The sequence below is a fragment of the Mobula hypostoma genome, chromosome 21 (assembly GCF_963921235.1).
Source record: "Mobula hypostoma chromosome 21, sMobHyp1.1, whole genome shotgun sequence".
NCBI classification, from domain to species: Eukaryota; Metazoa; Chordata; class Chondrichthyes; order Myliobatiformes; family Myliobatidae; genus Mobula; species Mobula hypostoma.
This window is the reverse complement of record NC_086117.1, coordinates 14,003,857-14,025,647: the sequence shown is the minus strand read 5'-3', so window position 1 is coordinate 14,025,647 and position 21,791 is coordinate 14,003,857. Positions and strand designations below refer to the sequence as shown.

At 40.7% G+C, this 21,791-nt stretch overlaps 1 protein-coding gene across 1 annotated transcript in view; it reads left to right on the top strand.

The window, feature by feature from the left end:
* The window catches only part of traf1 (TNF receptor-associated factor 1), a 59,014-nt gene that overhangs the window by 11,929 nt on the left and 25,294 nt on the right, over window positions 1–21,791 (top strand). Inside the window, exons 2-4 of the mRNA XM_063073452.1 lie at window positions 14,912–15,145; window positions 17,307–17,391; window positions 20,261–20,359. Coding sequence (XP_062929522.1) covers window positions 14,937–15,145; window positions 17,307–17,391; window positions 20,261–20,359 — 393 coding nt within the window. The 5' untranslated portion in view covers window positions 14,912–14,936. The remainder of the gene's footprint in view (window positions 1–14,911; window positions 15,146–17,306; window positions 17,392–20,260; window positions 20,360–21,791) is intronic.

Sequence of the window (21,791 nt, the reverse complement as noted above, 5' to 3'; positions counted from 1 at the left end):
GAGCTAGAACAAGGTAAAACAATAGCAATTAGTGTCCATTTTCAGTCCACAGAAGGAGGATCAGATTCAAGAGGATGACTAATCGTGAAAGTGATGATGGATTGTTCCGTTTGCCCTTGAAAAAGGAAATACCTAAAAAGAGGAAACTCCTCTTGACATATTCTCCCTAATACAAATCGAAAGTGCCCCTATTACGCCAGAGATGATCCAAAGGGAAACCAGAAAAGACTCCACACTGTCACATGTCTACATGGTCACCTAAAATAGCCGGAATGTGCATCAGAAATCCCAGTTTCCCCATTTTTACAAACGCCAGGATGAACTTGCCCTTGGCAGAGTTACCTAACATGGGGATTGAGAGTTTTACCATCCAAGCTAGAGTTAAAGTGATGGAGGAACTACCTACTAGTCGTCTAAGTGTGGTCAAAAGGAAAACGCAGGCTCAAAGCTTTGGTGGCCTGGGACGGATCACCAATTCGAGCAGACAACTAATCTCCTCTTGTCGGTCGGGAACTGATCGTGCTGTTGCTTTGATCATTGTTGATGTCTGATTGTCTGTTAGTTTCTTGATACAATGTTGCCCAGCTACAATGTTACATACCTCAAGTGGCAGATAGGTGTGCTTCTGCTCCTGTCCCACCTGTAGACAAGGTAGATGGGGATACTTAAATTGCAAATTGTATTTTTGTTTGAAGTATTGTGCCACCGTACACTCCATTGCTTGCCCATTCTCCAGCTGCAGAGGAAACGTCTGGTGACTGGCCAGCTGGCGGGTGACATTACATACTTTCTTTTCATCTGTCCACAATGAGTCACCTCCACTTTTAGACTTCTTATTTCTTTGGTAAATTTCACACGCTGAGAGTCGGTCAGTGGTTTATTTTGCTCATTGATGTTCTGAATGTCTAATACCTCACACATGAACTCAATGACTGGTTGAGCTCTGTGTCGCGTTGGACGGAGGAAACGGATGAGGTCCTCCGTGACTGCTTTGAATCGGTAGACTGGTTAGTATTCATGGACTCGGCAGCTAACCTCGATGAGTATGCCTCAGCTGTCATGGACTTTATTTGGAAATGCACGGAGGACTGTGTCTCGCAAGACGATCCGGGTATTCCCTAACTGGAAACCTTGGATGAACTATGAGGTCAAGTCCCGTTTAAAGGCTAGAGCTGCGGCTTTTAGGTCCGGGGATACCAGTTCCTACACGGAATCCAGGCGTGAACTCCAGAAAGCCATTAAGGGCGCCAAGAGGCAATATCGAGCCAAGTTGGAAGCCCAGGCTAACCAGAGGGATGCCAGTAGACTATGGCAGGGTCTAAATGAGATCACTGGGTGCAAAGAAAAGGCTGGGAATATCAATAACTGTGGCGCTTCTCTTCCTGGTGAACTAAACGTACTCTACGCAAGATTCGAACAGAAGAGGAGCATCCCGCTCCCTCTGGATGAACCGGACCTGGTGGCAACGAGATTCATCGTCACCGAGGAGGACGTTAGAAGGACCTTCCTGAAGATAAATCCAAGGAAGGCGACGGGCCCAGATGGTGTCCCGGGATGGGTTCTCCGGGCCTGTGCAAGCGAGCAAGCTGGAGTGTTTGCTGACATCTTCAACTGCTCCTTGCTTCACTCTAAGATCCCCTCGTGTTTAAAGAAGACAACGATAATCCCAGTGCCGAAGAAGAGCAAGGTGGCATGCCTGAACGACTATCGACCTGTGGCTCTGACATCAATTGCTATGAAGTGCTTCGAGAGATTGGTTATGGCACACATCAACCACAGCCTACCGGTCAACCTCGACGCTTTGCAATTCGCCTACCAGAGCAACAGGTCAACGGCAGATGCCATCCCTCTGGCCCTATATTCCTCCTTAGAACACCTGGAGAATAAAGACGCATACGTAAGCCTCCTTTTCATTGACTACAGCTCTGCCTTTAATACCATCATTCCAAATAAACTGATTCCTAAGCTCCGGAACCTGGGCCTTAGCACTCAGATCTGCAGCTGGATCTTCAACTTCCTCACAGACAGGACCCAGGCTGTAAAAATAGGGGACAAGCTCTCCTCTACGATCACTCTGAGCACCAGTGCCCCACAAGGCTGTGTACTCAGCCTCCTGCTGTACCCATGATTATGTAGCCAAGTTTCCATCTAACTCAATATATAAGTTTGCTGATGACAGAAAAATTGTAGGCCGTATCTCGGGTAATGATGAGTTTGAGTGCAGAGAGGAAATTAAGAACCTGGTGGCATGGTGCGAAGACAATAACCTATCCCTCAACGTCAACAAGATGAAGGAATTGGTTGTTGACTTCAGAAGGAGTAGCGGACCGCACGACCCAATTGATATCGGTGGTGCGCAAGTGGAACAGGTCAAAAGCTTTAAGTTCCTCTGGGTCAATATCACAAATGACCTGACTTGGTCCAACTAAGCAGAGCCCAGTGCCAAGAAGGCCCACCATCGCCTTTACTTCCTGAGAAAACTAAAGAAATTTGGCCTGTCCTCTAAAGCCCTCACTAATTTTTATAGATGAAAAGTAGAAAGCATTCTTCTAGGGTTCATCACAACCTGGTATGGAAGTTGTCCTGTCCAAGACCGAAAGAAGCTGCAGAAGATCGTGAACACGGTCACATCACGCAAACCAATCTTCTGTCCTTGGACTCACTTTGCACCGCACACTGTCGAAGCAGTGCTGCCAGGATAATCAAGGACATGACCCACCCAGCCAACACACTTTTCGTCCCTCATCCCTCTTCCCTCCGGGAGAAGGCTCAGGAGCTTGAAGACTCGTACGGCCAGATTTGGGAACAGCTTCCTTCCAACTGTGATAAGACTGCTGAACGGATCCTGACCTGGATCTGGGCCGTACCCTCCAAATATCCAGACCTGCCTCTTGGCTCTTGGTTTTTTTGCACTACCTTACTCCCCATTTTCTATTTTCTATTTATGATTTATAATTTAATTTTTTAATATTTAATTTTACTGTTTTAAATATTTTTAATATTTACTATCAATTTGTAATCCAGGGAGCGGAAAGCGCAGAATCAAATATTGCTGTGATGATTGTACGTTCTAGTATCAATTGTTTGGCGACTGTAAAGTAAAGTGAAGGTTGCCATGCACCGTTCAGGATGCCAACACATCCAAAAGATGCCAAGAGCATCTTGTGGAGAAGAAAGGAGAAAAAGGGTATCTCGAATTGTTAGAACCATTTCCTGAAGTCCCAGAGTTGGGTCCTACGAAGGAGCTTTAGAACCTGAGATGATTTCACAGTCACGTCTCACCTGCCAAGCCCCTTCCCCCACACACCAGTCAGGAAAGACATTATCCCACAAGAGTAAGAAATCCTGAAATCCTGCACAGTGATTAAATCTTTCAGGCCTGAATGGGACAATTCAAAATTTACAATGCTGTGGATGTTCATACAGTGGTTGTATTATATATTATACTGTATATGTGTATATAAATTGATTTACATTTTATACTGAGTTGGAGTTTATAGCTAAGCAGGGAGGAGTGTTGTGTATTTAATATTTGATTACTATTGTAAATATATTGCTTGTATGCCATATTAAGTTTGCTGACGACTCCATTGTTGTTGGTCAAATCAAGCATGGTGAGGGATCAGTATATCAGAGGAAAACTGGATATTTGGCTGAGTGGTTCAGCCAACAACAGTCTGTCACTCAATGTCAGCAAGACCGAGGAGCTGATTATTGACTTCTGGAGAAGGAAAGCAGAGATCCGTGAGCCAGTCCTCATCAAGGGATCCGAGGTGGAGAGGGTCAGCAACTTTAAATTCCTTAGCACTATTATTTCAGAGGACCTGTCCTGGGCCCAGCATGTAAGTGCAATTATGAAGAAAACCGACACCACCTCCACTTCCTCAGCAGCTTGCAAAGGGTCAGCATAACATCTAAAACTTTGACAAACTTCTATAAGTGTGTGGTGGAATGTATGTTGACAGGCTGCATCACAGCCTGGTATGGAAACACCAATGTCCTTGAATGGAAAATCCTACAAAAAGTAGTGGATATGGCCCAGTCTGTCAGGAGTAAAGCCCTCCCCACCATTGAGCACATCTACACGGAAGTTTGTTGTCGCAGGAAAGCAGCATCCATCATCAGAGACCCCCACCACCTGGGACTTGCTGCCATCAGGAAGAAAGTACAGGAGCATCAAGACTCACCACCAGGTTCAGGAACAGTTATTACCCCTCAACCATCAGGCTCTTGACCTGGAGAGGATAACTTCACTCGACTTCATTTACCCCATCACTGAACTCTGCCCACAACTTGTCGCGCACCAGTAGGACAAATCAGTACTGTTTTGCTCACACCGCTTTCAAGCAGTCAGACTTGGAGGAACCAGAAATGGCCAGGAGTGAAAGTGAAATGATTTCACTATTTGAACAAGTTAGCAACTATGAAGAATCAGAAGGTATCTACAATCATCTTGAATGTTACAATGAAAATGAAGATTTGGAGGCTGCAGTTGTCAAAAGCATTGTATGAAGGCAGTCCATTGTCTGGATTGAGTTTGTTCATTTGTAGTCAGTCAAAAAAAAGTACAGGGCAGCAAACCAGATGAGTTCTTCCTTCGATAACTATTAGGAACTAATACACAGCTTTATAGTATTGATAGTGTTCTAATTTGTTCTGTATTTCATTTAAATACCCAATTTGTTACTCAGTTAAATGGTAGTTTGTCTTTTTTAAAATACCTTTTTATAACTATTTCCATGAAACTTCAGCTAATTGGAGCAGCCACTTAATTGGGCAAAAATGTACTTGTCCCAATGTGACCCAATTAACCGGAATCCACTGTATAGGTGTTAATCACTTATGTAATTTTTTAGGAGGATAAATTTGCACATGAACCAAAAATTCGTAAGTAACAAAGCACAAATTATAGGGAGAACATATCATTTTCCTAATTAGAAAATTGTAATCTACTGAAGTAAAAAATCCTTTAATGATGAGACTTCACAGCTTTCATTTGAAGTTGGAAATTGGAAAATCATTCCTGGATTGGAACCATATCTATTGTTAAATGGTCAGATGATTACTATTGCTGTATTAATTTGTATTTACTGTATAATCAGTATTATAACAATATTAATACCAGTATTAATATTTAGCAGTATTTAAAGACAAAAAACTGCTGTCTTTGGAGAGTGTAGATCTCGACAAGATGAAGGAATCTGGCTGAGAAATAAGAGTTTATATTGTGCAAGATTTAGTATGCAAGAAATTGTCTACTTTTGCTTGATTCAAGTGGTTTTTATGACAGTATGGGTGAAGTGAATTTATGTGGATTAGATGAATGTTCCAAATGAAATATGCTTGGATTTATTGTTGGGTTAAAATATTTGGACTGGCTTAATTATGCAGGTGAACTATAAATAAAAATCTCTCTATGGATTTGCAAGGGGTTAAAATGAACAGTTGCTAGCGTGAAGCTCTAGCCTGTAAAATTAAATCTACTATAACTGTTTCGTCTTTAGAGAATGTAAATCTTGATAAAGGTGATGGAATCTGGATGAGAAATAGCTAACCACACTTAAGAGATTATTTTAAGATCTATTGCACCTCGGAGATTTGCCATTGCTATTGAAGCTAAAACTGGAACATCAAGCATCATTCCTAATATGGGTCATTTTTGTTACAGATAGCTCAATTAAACCCATGTTGGAAAATATTATTGAATTACTTGGTATGATTCCTGGAAAAAGTATCAACAATGGAATGTTTGTGGGGGGGAGAAAGCACTTAGGATTGGAACTCATACATTGCTAAAATTTGGATGTATGTTTCCTTTAAAGAAAAATTATTTTGTGTTTAATACGCACTGAAGTTCGGGTGCAGGTCGATAGGACTAGGCAGATTAATAGTTTGGCATTGTCGAGATGGACCAAAGAGCCATCTGTACTGTAGTCTTCTCTTACATTATCAACTGTGTGAATAATATTACTTCAAAATCATTTTATAGAGAATAAAGGAGAGCATCCAGCTAAGGATTGATGTTCTGGTCTCTCTGCTGTGCATGGCAGAATCCTGCAGGGCCTTTAAGATTTGAGAGTGGCCATGTTAAAATGGAGCTTTCTAACCAAAACTGAAATGGGCAATGAGACAGATTTTTCTGGCTCTTGCAACTAATCCCCTTTGTGCATTCCCCGAAGCAAATCCCAGATGTGTAGTGCTATGAAGCTGATACTTTCGGAGTGATATGTGGTACCCCATTTGGGAGGCACTGTAGCGTAACACTATTCCAGCGCCAGCAATTCAGGTTCAGTTCCCACTGTCATCTGTAGGTAGTTTGTGCTTTTTCCCCATGACTGCATGGTTTCCACTTACAGCCCAAAGGCGTACAGGGTAGAGTGAGTAAGCTGTGGACATGCGATGTTGGTACCAGAGCAAGGGGACGCCTGTGGGTTGCCCCCAGCACTCTTCAACTGTTGGTTGATGATGCAACTGATGCATTTCACTGTATGTAAAAAGCATTCCCCCCCCCCCAGAAGTTTTCATATTTTATTCTTTTACAACATTGAATCATAGTGGATTTAATTATTTAATTTGGCTTTTTTTGATCACTGATCAACATAAAAAGACTCGTCAGAGTGAAAACAGATCTCTACAAGGTGATCTGAATTGATTACAAATATAAAATACAAAAGAATTGATTGCATAAGTATTTACCATCTTTTGGCTGCAATTACAGCCTTGAGTCTGTGTGGATTGGTCTCTATCAATTTTGCAAATCTGGTTACTGCAATTTTCCCCATTGTTCTTTACAAAACTGCTCAAGCTCTGTCAGATTGCATGGGGATCAGGAGTGAACAGCCCTCTTCAAGTCCAGCCACAAATTCTCAATTGGATTGAAGTCTGGACTCTGACTTGGCCACTCCACTTTGTTGTTTTTAAGCCATTCCTGTGCAGCTTTGGCTGTATGTTTGTGGTCATTATCTTGCTGGAAAACAAATCTTCTCCAAAGTCGCAGTTCTCTTGCAGGCTGCTTCAGGTCTTCCTGCAGGATTTCCCTGTATTTTACTGCATTCGTTTTTACCCTCTACCTTCTCAGGCCTGCTGCAGCGAAGCATCCCCACAGCATGATGCACCCACGGCTGTGCTTCACGGTAGGGATGGTGTGTTTTTGATGATGTGCAGTTTTCGGCTTATGCCAAACATAACATTTAGTCTGATCACCAAAAGCTCAATTTTGGTTTCATCGGACCATAGAACCTTCTTCCAGCTGATTTCAGAGTCTCCCACATGCCTTCTGGCAAACTAGCTCAGATTTCATGAGAGTTTTTTTCAACAGTCACTTTCTCTTTGCCACTCTCCCATAAAGCTGCAACTGGTGAAGCACCCAGGCAACAGTTGTTGTATGCACGGACTCTCCCATCTCAGCCACTGAAGCTTGTAACTCCTCCAGAGTTGTCATAGGTCTCTTGGTGGCTTCCCTCACTGGTCTCCTTCTTGCACGGTTCCCCTTCCTCAGTTTTTGAGGAAGGACTGCTCTAGGCAGATTTACAGCTGTGCCACAGTCTTTCCATTTCTTGATGATTGACCTAACCGTACTCCAAGGGATATTTAGTGGCTTAGAAATTTTCTAGTATCCATCAGCTGACTTGCACTTTTCAATAACCTTTTCACGGAATTGCTTGGAGTGCTCTTTGTCTTCATGGTGTATTTTTTGCCAGGATACTGACTCACCAGCAGTTGGACCTTCCAGATACAGGTATATTTTCACTACAATCAATTAAAACACCTTGACTGCACACAGGTCTCCATAAACAGATCTCCATTTAACTAGTTATGTGACTTCTAAAGCAAATCGGCTGCACCAGTGATGATTTGGTGCGTCATATTAAAGGGAGTGAATACTTACGCAATCAATTATTTTGTGTTTCATATTTTAACTAATTTTGATCGCTTTATAAAGATTTGTTTTTACTTTGACACAAAAGTCTTCTTTTCTGATCAGTGTAAAAAAAAAGGCCAAATTTACTCTACTATGATTCAAATTTGTAAAACATGAAAACTTCTTGGGGGGGTGGGGGTGAATACTTTTTATAGGCACTGTGTATGTCGCAAATAAAGCTAATCTTTAAGTACTGGTTGTCATTAGACTCCACATCATTATAAGCAAACAATATTGTTAAAATGTTCCCATCAGGCAGAATAAGGCAGATAATTTGCATCTTTATCTTAATTTTCTGAAACGGTTGACTATTTTCGTACACTACTTTTCAGACGCCATGGAAGTTCAGAAAGTAAGTTGCATATCTGGAAACCTTTTCTGGAAATACAGCACTGGCTTAGCGATGTAATGTTAGTAATTGGCCATCTGAGCTAAAACTCTGCTGTCTCTCTTTGATGGACAGAATAGAGTACTTTTCAACAGATGTTTTTGTTTCAGAACTTGTTGAATCCTGGAGTTAATTCTTTTAATTAGAATCTGTGCGGTAAAGTTTAGTGGCAACCAGCCATTAACCTCAGTCTAGACAAAAATTATGGCTTAACTTTCAGTTACCTGTGTAACACTTGGACATTAGCCATTTAATCTGTTCCATGATCTATTACGAAACATCAGGCTTAATCCTGTCCTGATCCATTCACCAAATTTCTTATAAAAAGATAAATGGCAATTTGACTTCATTGACGTGGGCTAATTTTGAATCTAATTCCCAAAGTGAACTTGCCAAGAATTTACTTCATGCACTACCAAGTACTTGGACATTGTAATGAATTTTCAGGAAGCTGTATTGTAAAATTGTTAAGTGGTAGGGGGGATGGAAGTGAAACAAACTTAGTATTTGCATGTAAGTAAAGAACAGCCATTTAGACAAGCTAAATCTGGAGATATTAAACAATGTCAAAGGTATCACAAAGCATTCTTGCGTAATATCCTGCAAATCAGTATGCTATATTATGTCTTAACAAGAGGGTTCTTTTTAATCATCTGTCTGCTGTCATTTGACTGGAACTAAGAATTAGTTCTTTATTCTGATGCCTTCTAATTCTCTTTTCTAAGATCTGAAACTGACAAAACAGAACTAAACCGGTCTTAACCTTTAATTTCATTAAAGCAATTGTGTTATTAAGCACATCTTTCCCTCCCCCCCCCCGCATTCCGCAGGGATCGCTCCCTACGCAATTCCCTTGTCCATTCGTCCCCTCATCCCTCCCCACTGATCTCCCTCCTGGCACTTATCCGTGTAAGCGGAACAAGTGCTACACATGCCCTTACACTTCCTCCCTTACCACCATTCAGGGCCCCAAACAGTCCTTCCAGGTGAGGCAACACTTCACCTGTGAGTCGGCTGGGGTGATATACTGCGTCAGGTGCTCCCAATGTGGCCTTTTATATATTGGCGAGACCCGACGCAGACTGGGAGACCGCTTTGCTGAACACCTACGCTCTGTCCGCCAGAGAAAGCAGGATCTCCCAGTGGCCACATATTTTAATTCCACATCCCATTCCCATTCTGACATGTCTATCCACGGCCTCCTCTACTGTAAAGATGAAGCCACACTCAGGTTGGAGGAACAACACCTTATATTCCGTCTGGGTAGCCTCCAACCTGATGGCATGAACATTGACTTCTATAACTTCCGCTAATTCTCTACCTCCCCCTCATACCCCATCTGTTACTTATTTTTATACACACATTCTTTCTCTCACTCTCCTTTTTCTCCCTCTGTCCCTCTGAATATACCCTTTGCCCATCCTCTGGGTCCCCCGACCGACTCCTTGTCTTTCTTCCCGGACCTCCTGTCCCATGATCCTCTCGTATCCCTTTTGCCTATCACCTGTCCAGCTCTTGGCTCCATCCCTCCCCCTCCTGTCTTCTCCTATCATTTTGGATCTCCCCCTCCCCCTCCAACTTTCAAATCCCTTACTCACTCTTCCTTCATTTAGTCCTGACGAAGGGTCTCGGCCTGAAACGTCGACTGCACCTCTTCCTAGAGATGCTGCCTGGCCTGCTGCATTCACCAGCAACTTTTATGTGTGTTGCTTGAATTTCCAGCATCTGCAGAATTCCTGTTGTTTGTGTTATTATGTTTAATGTCTTTAGAATATTTTATGAGAGATGGAAAGGAGAATTTCTTGAAACTATGACTCGGAGGTAGCGATTTTCTGAGCTAGGTCTCTTCAGGTTTAGTGTTTGAAATCAGACTACATTCCTCTTTAAATTCAGTATTTCTATTCATAGTGTGCATCTGTTGGAGCTTCCTTTGTTTCTCTTTTAGAATTAACGTAAAATATTCAACTCAGAAATGAGTTGGGACAATGTGACTTTATTTCCAGAGACCCAGCACACCTTATAATTGCATTTTATAAGATATTATGAAATTTATTGCTGTTTATATCTGCCACAAGTGGATGTAGCAATGCTTCAGATCTTCTTGGTTGTAAACCCTATACTGTTATTAGCATTGAGCCTGCATCTGTGGCTTATCCTTGTCCTTTACTGCGGTTCCTCTGTTAAGATTAGACTAACCATTTACACACAATCTTGCCGTTTTGAAAATACTTTGCATGCAATCTGTGATTTAATCTGCCATATTTGCCTGAATTTCCAGCATCTGCAGAATTCCTGTTGTTTGCGTTTAATCTGCCATGGTGGGATTGCAGGACCAATTATTTCTTTAACCAGAAACTTGCTATCTGATTTGTGAAATACTTACGCAGTTGTTGACTTCCCAATTCTGGTTGTAGGCGTAGGAATAGCTTCTTCCCCTCCGCCATCAGGTTTCTGAACAGTCCGTGAACCCGTGAATATCATCTCATACATAAGTTATAAATTAAGTAAATACTGCAAGAAGAGAGCAAAAAAAAAGTGAGGTCATGTTCATGGGTCCATTGTCTATTCACAAGGGGAAGAAGCTGTTCCAGAAACGTTGCGTGTGTATCTTCAGGCTCCTGTACCACCACCTCGATGGTTGCAATGAGAAGAGGGGCATGTCCTGGGTGATGAGCCTCCTTAATGATGGATGCTGCCTTTTTGAGGCATCCCTTTTGAAGGTGTCCTTGATGCTGGGGAGGCTAGCGCTCATGATGGAGCAGGCTGAGTTTATAACTTTCTGCAGCTTTTTCTAATCCTGTGCAGTGGCCCCTCCATACCAAATGGTGATGCAACCAGTTAGCATGCTCTCCATAGTGTACCTGTAGAAATTTGATAGCCTTTAAAGACATACCAAGCCTCCTCAAAACCCTAATGAAATATAGCAGCTGTTGTGCCTTGTAATTGCATTAATATGTTGGATTCAGGATAGGTCTTCAGAGATGTTGACACCCAGGAACTTGAAACTGCTCATCCTTTCCACTGCTGATCCCTCGATGAAAACTGATATGTGTTCCCTTGACTTCCTCTTCCTGAAGTCCACAATCTGTTCCTTGGTCTTATTGACATTGAGTGCCAGGCTGTTATCATGACACCACTCAACCAGCTGATCTCTCTCGCTCCTGCACGCCTCTTCGTTACTATCTGAAATTATGCCAATAATCTAATTGTGTCATCAACAAATTTATAGATGGTGTTTGAGCTGTACCTAGCCATACAGCTGTGGGTATAGAGAGAGTAGAGCAATGGGCTAAGAATGCATCCTTGAGGTGTGCCACTGTTGATCACCAGCAAGGAGATGTTATTTCTAATCAGATTGTGGTCTCCCAGGGAGGAAGTCAAGGATCCAGTTGCAGAGGAAGGTACAGACACCCAGGATTTGGAGCTTGCACTAAGGGTATGATTGTGTTGTATGCTAGCTGTCATCAGAAAACGGGAGCCTGTTGTCCAGGTGTTCCAAGACCAAGTGGAAAGCCAGTGAGATTACATCTGCTGCAGACCCTTTGTTGCAATAGGCAAATTGCAGCAGGTCCTGGTCCTTGCTGGGCGATAGTCATTGAGGCAGCTCACCCTGCTCTTCTTGGGCATTGGTATGATTGTCATCCTTTTGAAGCAGGTGGGAACCTTTGACTGAAGCAGTGAAAGTTTGAAGATGTCATTAAACATGTCTGCCAGTTAATTGGCACATGTTTTCAGTGCTTTACCAGTTTCATCGTCAGTGCCTGACTCCTTGCAAGGGTTCACCCTCTTGAAAGGTACTCTGACATCGGCCTCCAGGACAGAGATCACATAGTCACCAGATACTGCAGGGATTCGCACAGGTGTAATTTTATTCTCCCTTTCAAAGAGTGAATAAAAGTCATTGAGCTCATCTGGGAGTGAAGTATCACAGCCAGTGATGATGTTAGGTTTCGTTTTGTAGCAGGTAATGGCCTGCAAACCCTGCCAGAGCTGACTTGCATCTGATTCAATCTCTAGCTTTAATCAGAATTGTATTTTCACTCTTAAAATAGCCTTCCATGGTTGTATCTTGAATGCCACAGATTTAGCCCCAGCAGACTATGAATCTCCTGGTTGATCCATGGCTTTTGATTTGGACATATCCATTATGTTCTGTAAGGTACACACTCATCCACACAGGTCTTAATGAAGTTGGTGACAACTGTGGTGTATTCATTCTGAGTCGAAGATGAATCTCTGAATATTGCCCAGTCCACCAACTCAAAGCAGTCCTGTAAGTCCTCCTCCGGCCTCCCTTTACTACACTTTCTCAGTCCTCACTTCTGGCACTGGGGTCTTTGGTCTCAGCCTACACGCCAGGAATTGATGTACAGCCAGGTGATCGGACTTTCCAAAGTGCTGGCTTGGGATGGCATGGTAAGCGTTCTTGATGGTGGTATAGCAGTGATCAAGTGTGTTGGTTCCTCTGGTTCTACAGTTGATGTGCTGGGGGTAGTTCTTCAGAGAATTCTTCAAGTTTACCTGGTTGTAATCTCCTGTAGGGAAGGCATCTGGCTGTTTTGCGACTGCTGATCATGGTGATCATGAAACAACAAATTTCATGACATATGTCATTGATAATGAATCTAATTCTGATTCTGATCTCTGCTCCTTGCCGATGCCATAGCCAATTATTTCTGCCTCTGTTATTTATCCCATTCTCTTTTGAAAGGTAATACTGAATAAATTTCCAAAACTGTTAAGAAGCTTACTCCAAAACTAAATAGTCCCCAGGCTATTAATGTAGCTATAATTGTCAGTACTCTCTCCAAATTTTTCATCTCACATTAACTCACTGAGAGTGAGCTATTTCTTTTTTGATAGACTATTCAAGTTTATTGTCATGGGCATACATACTCAGGATATAAACATCATGAAAATCAGCTTCTCCAGCAGCAGCACATTCAGTCACAGCTGCCTCTCCAGGTCCAACAAATGGTGCAAGTGTGTGTCTTAAAAGATACACTGCGGTGTATGTTTTGATATTTAGATGTACATTTGACAAATAAAGGTAATATCATTTGCTCTTTTATGTTTTCATGTGTGACAGAGCCTTTATTCCTGTCAGCTACAGTAGAACTCGGGATGTAAGGTGAAATAAAGTGGGCCAAAGAAAAAGCATGCCATGGGAAAGTGTTGTAAGGCACAAACTTTCGGAGACTGCAAAGATAAAATAAGTTGAAACAGTAGAGAACTGTGATTAAGATGTGATTTTTAACAAAAGAGCAGGGTAAAAAAATCAAAGTAAAATTTTCCGTGATTGGAGGACAAAATTCACATGTTGCGTACAGCTCAACCTGAATAAATACTGCATAAAGTTTTACCTAACCTTCCATTATCGGAGGTGAAGGATTTTGGGTGTGCTTATGTTCCCTTTAAGTCCATTTGTTGAAATTAAATGAAAGCTTCAAGTTCGTGTATCTATATCTATGGTGCCTAAGATTTTTGCACAGTACTGTAGTAATTTTGTGTATTGCACTGTACTGCTGCCACAAGAAATAACAAATTTCATGACATGAGTGATGAAAAAATTATTTCTTTATACAGTACTGCAAGAGTCTTACACGTAGATAGTACACATGTAGTCTTACTGCATAGATATCTATCTTATTCTATTAACTAATGAATTTAATGCCAGGAGCATCAGAGTAGGTTTTACATTGTGTATTTTAATGGCTGTATTTATAAAATATTTCATAGTGCTTTCATTTTGTTATAATGATACACTTAGTGGCCACTTTATTAGGTACTCCTATAAACCTTCCCATTAATGCAAATATCTAATCAGCCAATCATGTGGCAACAACTCAATGCATAAAAGCATGCAGACATGGTCAGTTGTTGTACAGATAAAAATATCAGAATGAGGAAGAAAGTGACTTTGACTGTGGAATGATTGTTGGTGCTAGACAGGGTGGTTTGAGCATCTCAGAAACTGCTGATTGCCTGGAATTTTCACAGACGACAGTCTCTGGAGTTCATAGAGAATGGTGTGAGAAAATGAAAGAAAAATCATTCAGTGGCGCTTCTGAGGACAAAAATACCTTGTTAGTGAGAGAGGTCAGAGGGTAATGGCCAGACTGGTTCAAACTGACAGGAAGTGACTGTAATTCAAAAAACAAAGTGCCACAGTAGTGGTATGCAAAAAAACATCTCTGAACGTTCAACATGTTGAACCTTGCAGTGGATGGGGTACAGTTGCAGAAGACCAGAAAGATGCGCTGGATGGTCACTTTAATAGGTACAGGGATTACCTAATAAAGTGACCACTGCATGTATTTCATAGTGGATTCATTTTGTTGTAATGATATAATTGAAACTCTGTGACAAACCAATTAGCATTTACTGGAAACCTTGTTATTTTGTTAGTGTAGGTGGATATGGTTAGTATAAACAAGTTACAAATTTCCAGATTTGTCATACCAGGGAGTTTTTAAACACAGTGTAACTATAAGTTTACTCTTCCTCCTCAGGCAGCTTAAACCCTTGACTTGTTCTCATTTGACACTTACTACTTTGGTCAGCCGACAGACATTAATAGAAACCTTGTTACTTTTTGGTAGGAAACTCTAGGCGGCATAGTTTCTAATGGCTCAAGAATCCAACGGGTTTATATGCAATGGGCTTCCACCGTCACCCGATGAAAATGAGTTGCCTTCTGGCTTCCCACAAAATATCTGTGATGATGTGCCGGAGGAGAAGTACCTCTGCAGTTTCTGTAAAAATGTCCTGAAGAAGGCATACCAAACATTGTGTGGCCATCGATATTGCTGGGCATGTGTCGAGTGGATTATCAAGTGAGTAATTCAAACTTTCCATTACTATTTTTATACTTTAAGTACTTGACTAAAAGTAATTGCACAGAAAATGCAGAAAAAAATCTTTTGTTAGCTAGCCAATTATTTGCCTAAAAAATAGACTTATGAAAAGACTTGTTTCAACAGTCTAGTCATTACATCGCTATTGTGGTATCAGTTATTTTATAAATTGACAGTTTGAGAAGGAACACACACAAAATGCTGGAGAAACTGAGCAGTATCTATGGAGATGGATAAAGAATCGATGTTTCTCCCCTCCCCCTTCTCTCTTTTCCCATTCCCCATTCTGGCTCTCCTCTTCTCCTCACCTGGCCATCACCTTCCTCTGGCTGCCCTCCTCCTTCGCCTTCTCCTTAATCCACACTCCTCTCCTGTCACATTCTTTCTTGTTCAGCCCTGTAGTTCTTCCATGTATCAGCTCCCAGCTTCTTAGTTCATTTCTCTTTCCCCACCCACCCACCTTTTCCCCCTTACCTGGTCTCACCTATCACCTTCCAGCTTGTACTCCTACCCCTTCCCCCCCATCTTCTTCTGGCTTCTTCCCCCCTTCCTCTTAAGTCTTGATGAAGGGCCTTGGCCCGAAAATGTTGACTCTTCTCACCATAGTTGCTGCCTGACCTGCTGAGTTCCTCTAACATTTTGTATGTATTACTCTGGATTTTCAGCATCTGCAGAAGCTGCTGTGTTTATAGAGTGAGAAGGAATAAATAAGAACTAACACTTTTAATGAATTGCATATGTATAAAATAATATAAATGAAATATTTTGTGTGCTACCCCCTAAAAAATGATGAATGTAAATGCGATGCCTTTTGTTGGCTACACCAGAGGTACCCATCTTGGGCATCATAACCCCTCAAATGTGACCTTTTATGTTATTTTTTTTGGCGTGTGCCTGCGTGCTTGCGAGTCTGTACGTGTGTGTCTGCGTGTCTGTGATGATGGCTTTTTTATGGCTTTTTTTTACAAGGCGTGAAGTGAGAGAGACTGTGGTGCGCCACTCCTCATGCAGACATTTTCGTGGTATTTTCCCTTTATTTTACGAGGTCGAGTTGCGATCTCGACACTCAACCCAGCACGGATGGAAAGCGTATTCGGGAGTGGACCCGACTAGCTTCCAACTCGGGAACTTCCACTCCCGGGTCCGGCACCAATATTGTTGTGCCACCAGCTGGCCCAAACTGTGACCTTTTAATTATATTAATTTAATTTAATTTGGAAACTCCACTGAAATAAGTGAAATTAAATCATGCAACTATCCCAGCTGTAGGGTTTCTAACAGGTCCTGAGAATCCCCAGAACAGTCCCAAGAACATGAAAGGAGCAGCCCTAGATGTCATTGGGGATTTATTGAGGGGATGAGGTGGTGTTGATTTTACTGGAATTCAGCAAGTGGGGCTTTCACTGAGAAAATGTTGGGACCACTTGACTACTCATGTAATTTCTGAATGTTACATTTATTTGTATTAATCAGTTGATTCGGTACTTTAAGATGCTGACACAATTTTGATGCACTTTCAATAAAACTCATCAGTTTGCAAATTAAATTGTTTTGGAAAACACAAGGTTATTGCCGAAGGGAGATTTCTATATTTTGCATCCTTTCAAGCTGTTTTTAATTTCTAATTTCCCTTTATAAGCCTGTATAGAAAGCATTGTTGAAAGTTCATTTTTGATAAGGGGTAACAATAATAGTCTAACTTTAAATAGTTAGCACTCATGAAGGAAAAAGAGGAAAAAGATTAGCTTCTTTTGGCACATGTACATCGAACCATACAGTGAAATGTGTCATTTGGATCAACGATCGACACAGACTGGGGATTGTGCTGGGGGCAGCCCCCAAATGTCGCTATGCTTCCAATGCCAATATAGCATGCAAGAACTTGTTAACTCTGACCTGTACGTCTTTGCAATATGGGAGGAAACTGGTGCACCTGGAAGAAACCCACACAGTCATGTGAAGATTGTGCAAACTCCTTACAGACAGCGGTGGGAATTGAACCCTGATCTTAGAACTGGCAGTATAAAGCATTACATTAACGGCCATGCTACCGTGCCACTGTCTGGGTTATTCTAATCTTTGCTGCAGTGCAGGCTTGTTGTAAATATTTACGTAGGAATATTTTTCTTTTGTTGAACAGATACAATAAAAGTTCAGTTTGTCAGAAATGTAAGGAAGATGACCCACAGAGTGTAAATGAAGATAGCATTTTGGCTTTGGGAAAGGTATGGAATTTTATTGTAATATTCTTTCAAAAACTTGCTGTTTTGGTACTGACGAAAACAGGGAAAAAAAATGTAAAACCAGGTAGAATTATTTTTGTGATGTTAAATATACTAATTGCCATTTATTAATGATTGGGATGTTTTAAAAATCTTGATCATTTTTCAGTGTTTGGCGTCCTCTGACCTTTTATTGTAGTAGTTTTTTCCCCTACTGTTCCTTTTCCATGCCTCATGATGCATCAGGCAGCATTCCTTTAGCACTTTTGTCTTTTTTTTTATATAAGGCTGAGTTGCTAGCTCAACATTCAACCCAGAACAGATGGAAAGTGGGCAAGGAGCCAGGCGGATTTCCTTGAAGTCCAGTATGGATGCCACTATACCATTAGCCGGCCTTTTTCCCCTACAGATATCTAAAAATCCAGGTCTAACAAGAAGCCAAAAAAACTCTCAAAGTAGTTCAGGAGACAGGGAGCAATTAGTGATTCGAATCCTTAATACATTTGAATGCCAATTGTTTTTTTAAAAAATCATATAGCCATTTAGATATATGAAGAGTACAGTCTATAATGGTGCTGTGAATCTATGGAGACTTCTCCTGGAAGGAGTGTGAAACAGGCTTTAGTTTAAAGAATTATTCAACAACTTCCCATGTGGGAAATTCTGGGGATGCAATTATATGGCAGCAACTTATCAGCTACATCCTGAAAGTCCTTAGATAATGTGTAGATATTAATAAGTACTATGAAAACACAGTTCTATCTTTAGTAATTACCCAAGTGTCTCAAAATTCTTAATGTTAATAATTAAATATCACTAATTCCACATAGTCATCAAAATGTGAATGAAATGACAGACGATAAGACCTATACATACACCACACATTGGCTTCCAATTTAAAACAAAGATTTCCATTTTCTTCACACTGAGATCACAGAACAGTTCTTTGTAAAGACCAAGTATGTTGTGGTAACTTTACTAAGAATTCTTGCACCACTCAATGCAGGCAGGAAATATATTTATTCAGTCTTTACAGGAAGCTTTTCAAATTCTGTTCACAATTCAGACTTGGGTTTAATTTTGATATTTTCAGAGTGGAAACATCCTGTGGCCCGTCATTACATGTATGATACACTCTAAATTATAAAGTGGATTTTGAAAGGTACAGGGATTCCCTAAGCTTGCTATTTTTTGTGTTAGGATGCTGCATTTCTGGCAGTATTTCAAGTCTCTTCAGAAAAGTTTAAAAGCTTCACTGCTGATATAAGATTGTGATTGTCAACCAGCAAAAGGGTGAACTTGCAGTGAACTTTGTATTTGCCCAAAGTTAATTTTGCTTATATCAGAACTTAGCCCCAAGCTGCTATTATAAGCTTTCACTCTTTCTATTGTAAAGGAAGACATTACAAATTGCAATCATTTAAAAATGTATGTTGTTAAAAATTGATTTGCATATATTTGCAAATAATAGATAATAACTAACAAGTAATCAATTATATTTCGGTAACCCATTTCCAACTGGTATAAATTCACCCATTCACAGATGGTTGAATGCTGCAGTTAATATTGGCCCTGATGAAGGGTCTCAGCCCGAAATATCGACTGTTTACTCTCTTCCATAGATGCTGCCTGATCTTCTGAGTTCCTCCAGTGTTTTGTGTACATCACTTTTTATTGGGAAGAAAAAGATATTTGAATTGTTCTGGTTTAAAGAAAGCTTTATGCTGTATATAGAGTTTGGAACATTGATCAGAACAGCACAGGACCACGGTCTTCAGCTCACAATGTCATACCTAACTAATTATATTAGTAATCAAATGCCCAGCTGAACTAATCCCTTCTGCCTACATGATGTCTGTATCCTTCCATTTCCTGCACATTAGTGAGGGTATCAAAGAGACTCTTAAAGACCACTAATATGTTTGCCTTTACCAGCAGCGCATTCCAGACACTTCACCAGTTTGTTTTATTTAAAAAAAACTTGCCCCACACAAATTCTTTGAACTTACTCCCTTCCCTCAAATGCAGGAGACTGAGAGGTGATGTGTTAAGAGGTGTATATAACTATGAGAGGCATAGATAGGGTAGAAAGGCAGAGTCTATTTCCCCATCGTAAGGGTCTCTAAAACTAGAGGGCGTGGGTTTAAAGTGAGGGAAGAGGTTTAAACTGCCCATGAAGGGTAAATTTTTCATGCAAAGAGTAGTAGTTGGTTTCTAGACTGACCTGCCCAAAGAGGTTGTGGAGGCAGTATCAATAACGTATTTATCAGGTAACTGGACAGATCTAGAATGGGCAGGGCATAGATGGATAAGGAACTAATGCAGGCAAAAGGGGTTATTATAGATAGGTGTGATGATTAGCATGGATATGGTGAGCTAAAGGGCCTGGTTCTGTACAACTCTGACTCCTCTATGTAAAATTGCTGTTGTGATTTCATTTTTTCCTGAAATCTCCTGTTATATAATTCATGCCATGTAACTTTTACCTACTGAGATCTTGAATTCTCTCATCTTTAGTCGTGTTCTTCCAAATAGAAGCTCTTTCATTATTTCCTTTAATTTTATCTAAAGTTAAGATGTAAGTGTGCAAGTATGCTTTGGGAATATTTTAAGGAAATGCAAGTAAAAGTAATTCTGTTGAAGGTGGCCACATTTTAACTGCTCTTTGTTGTCAAAAGAGGAAATAGTTATTTTCATCAAATGGAATCTTCAGCTGGTGTATATATAAATATTCATAATATGATTGGCTGTTTGAATATGAAAAGCTATTTTGTTTTACTTAAGACCTTTGGAGAACTGATTTAGAAGAAAACATACTCAGTGCTCTCAAACCAGTTTTAGGATGTTTAAAGAATTTTTTTTTTATTTAAAGATATTTAGTGATGCTGCAGTATCCAAGGAGATCCTAGATTTGAAAGTTCATTGCATCAATCCTGGTTGTACCTGGAAAAGCACAATGAAGAATTATGAGGTGGGTTTTACAAATAGTGAAGTTTCGAAGTTTAATGAAATTGTCAGGTGTCAAATTAAAGCATAGTAAAAAGAAAATAAATTAATATAATGTCCCAAAAGATTGGTGAAGAGCCTCATTGTTTCCTAAGGCCCATAAAACTTAGGAGCAGAATGAGGCCATTCAGTCCATCAGGTCTGCTCTGCCATTCAATCGTGGCTGCTTTATTTCCCCTCTCAAACCCATTCTCCTGCAACCTATGGTGCTCTTCCTAATCAAAAACTTACCATCCTCTATTCTGAGGCTGGGCCCTTTTGTCCTAGACACTCCCAATAATGGAAACATCCTCTCCACCTTCACTCCATCTAGACCTTTCAATATTCAATAAGTTTCAATGAGATTCCTCCTTCATTCTTCTAAACTCCAGCGAGTACAGGCCCAGAGCCGTCAAACGCTTCTCCTACGTTAACCTTTTCATTCCCAAGATAATTTTGGTGAACTTCCTCTGGATTCTCTCCAATGCCAGCGCATCCTTTCATAGAAAAGGGAACCAAAACGGCTCACAATACTCCAAATGCTGTCAGACTAATGCTCTTATAAAGACTGTAAAATCTCATCATAACATCCAATGATTTTAATCTTCAATGTCCCACTTGCAAGGTTGAGCCCCACCTTCCAGCATCTGCAGTCCCTTGCATCTAAAAGTCCATTCTATGTGTTTTTTTTTTACTGATTATTAGCTTGGAATTGTGCATCTTTGTTCCTCATATTTATAGAACTGTTTATGTAGTCTTTATATACAGTGCCTGTAGGAAGTATTCACCTTTCCCCCAGAAGTTTTTAATGTTTTATTGTTTTACAACATTGAATCACAGTGGATTTATTTTGGCTTTTTTGACGCTGATCATCAGAAAAAGACCCTTTCATGTCAAAGCAAACATAGATCTCTATAAAGTGATCTGAATTAATTACAAATATTAAACACACGATAATTGATAAGTATTCACCCCCCCCAATACAACACACCAAATCATCACTTGTGCAACCAATTGGTTTTTAAAGTCACATAATTAGTTAAATGGAGAACTGTGTGCAGTCAAGGTGTTTTAATTGATTGTAGTAAAAATATACCTGTATCTGGAAGGTCCAGCTGCTGGTGAGTCAGTATCCTGGCAAAAGCTGCACCATGAAGACAAGGACACTCCAGCAACTCCACAAAAGGGTTATTGAAAAGCGCAAGTCAGCAGATGGATAGTAGAAAATTCCCAAGTCACTAAATATCCCTTGGAGTACAGTTAAGTCAATCATCAAGAAATGGAAAGAGTATGGCACAGTTGCAAATCGGCCTGGAGCAGGCCGTCCTCAAAAACTGAGTGATCGTGCAAGAAGGGGATGTGAAGGAGGCCACCAAGAGACCTATGACAACTCTGGAGGAGTTACAAGCTTCAGTGGC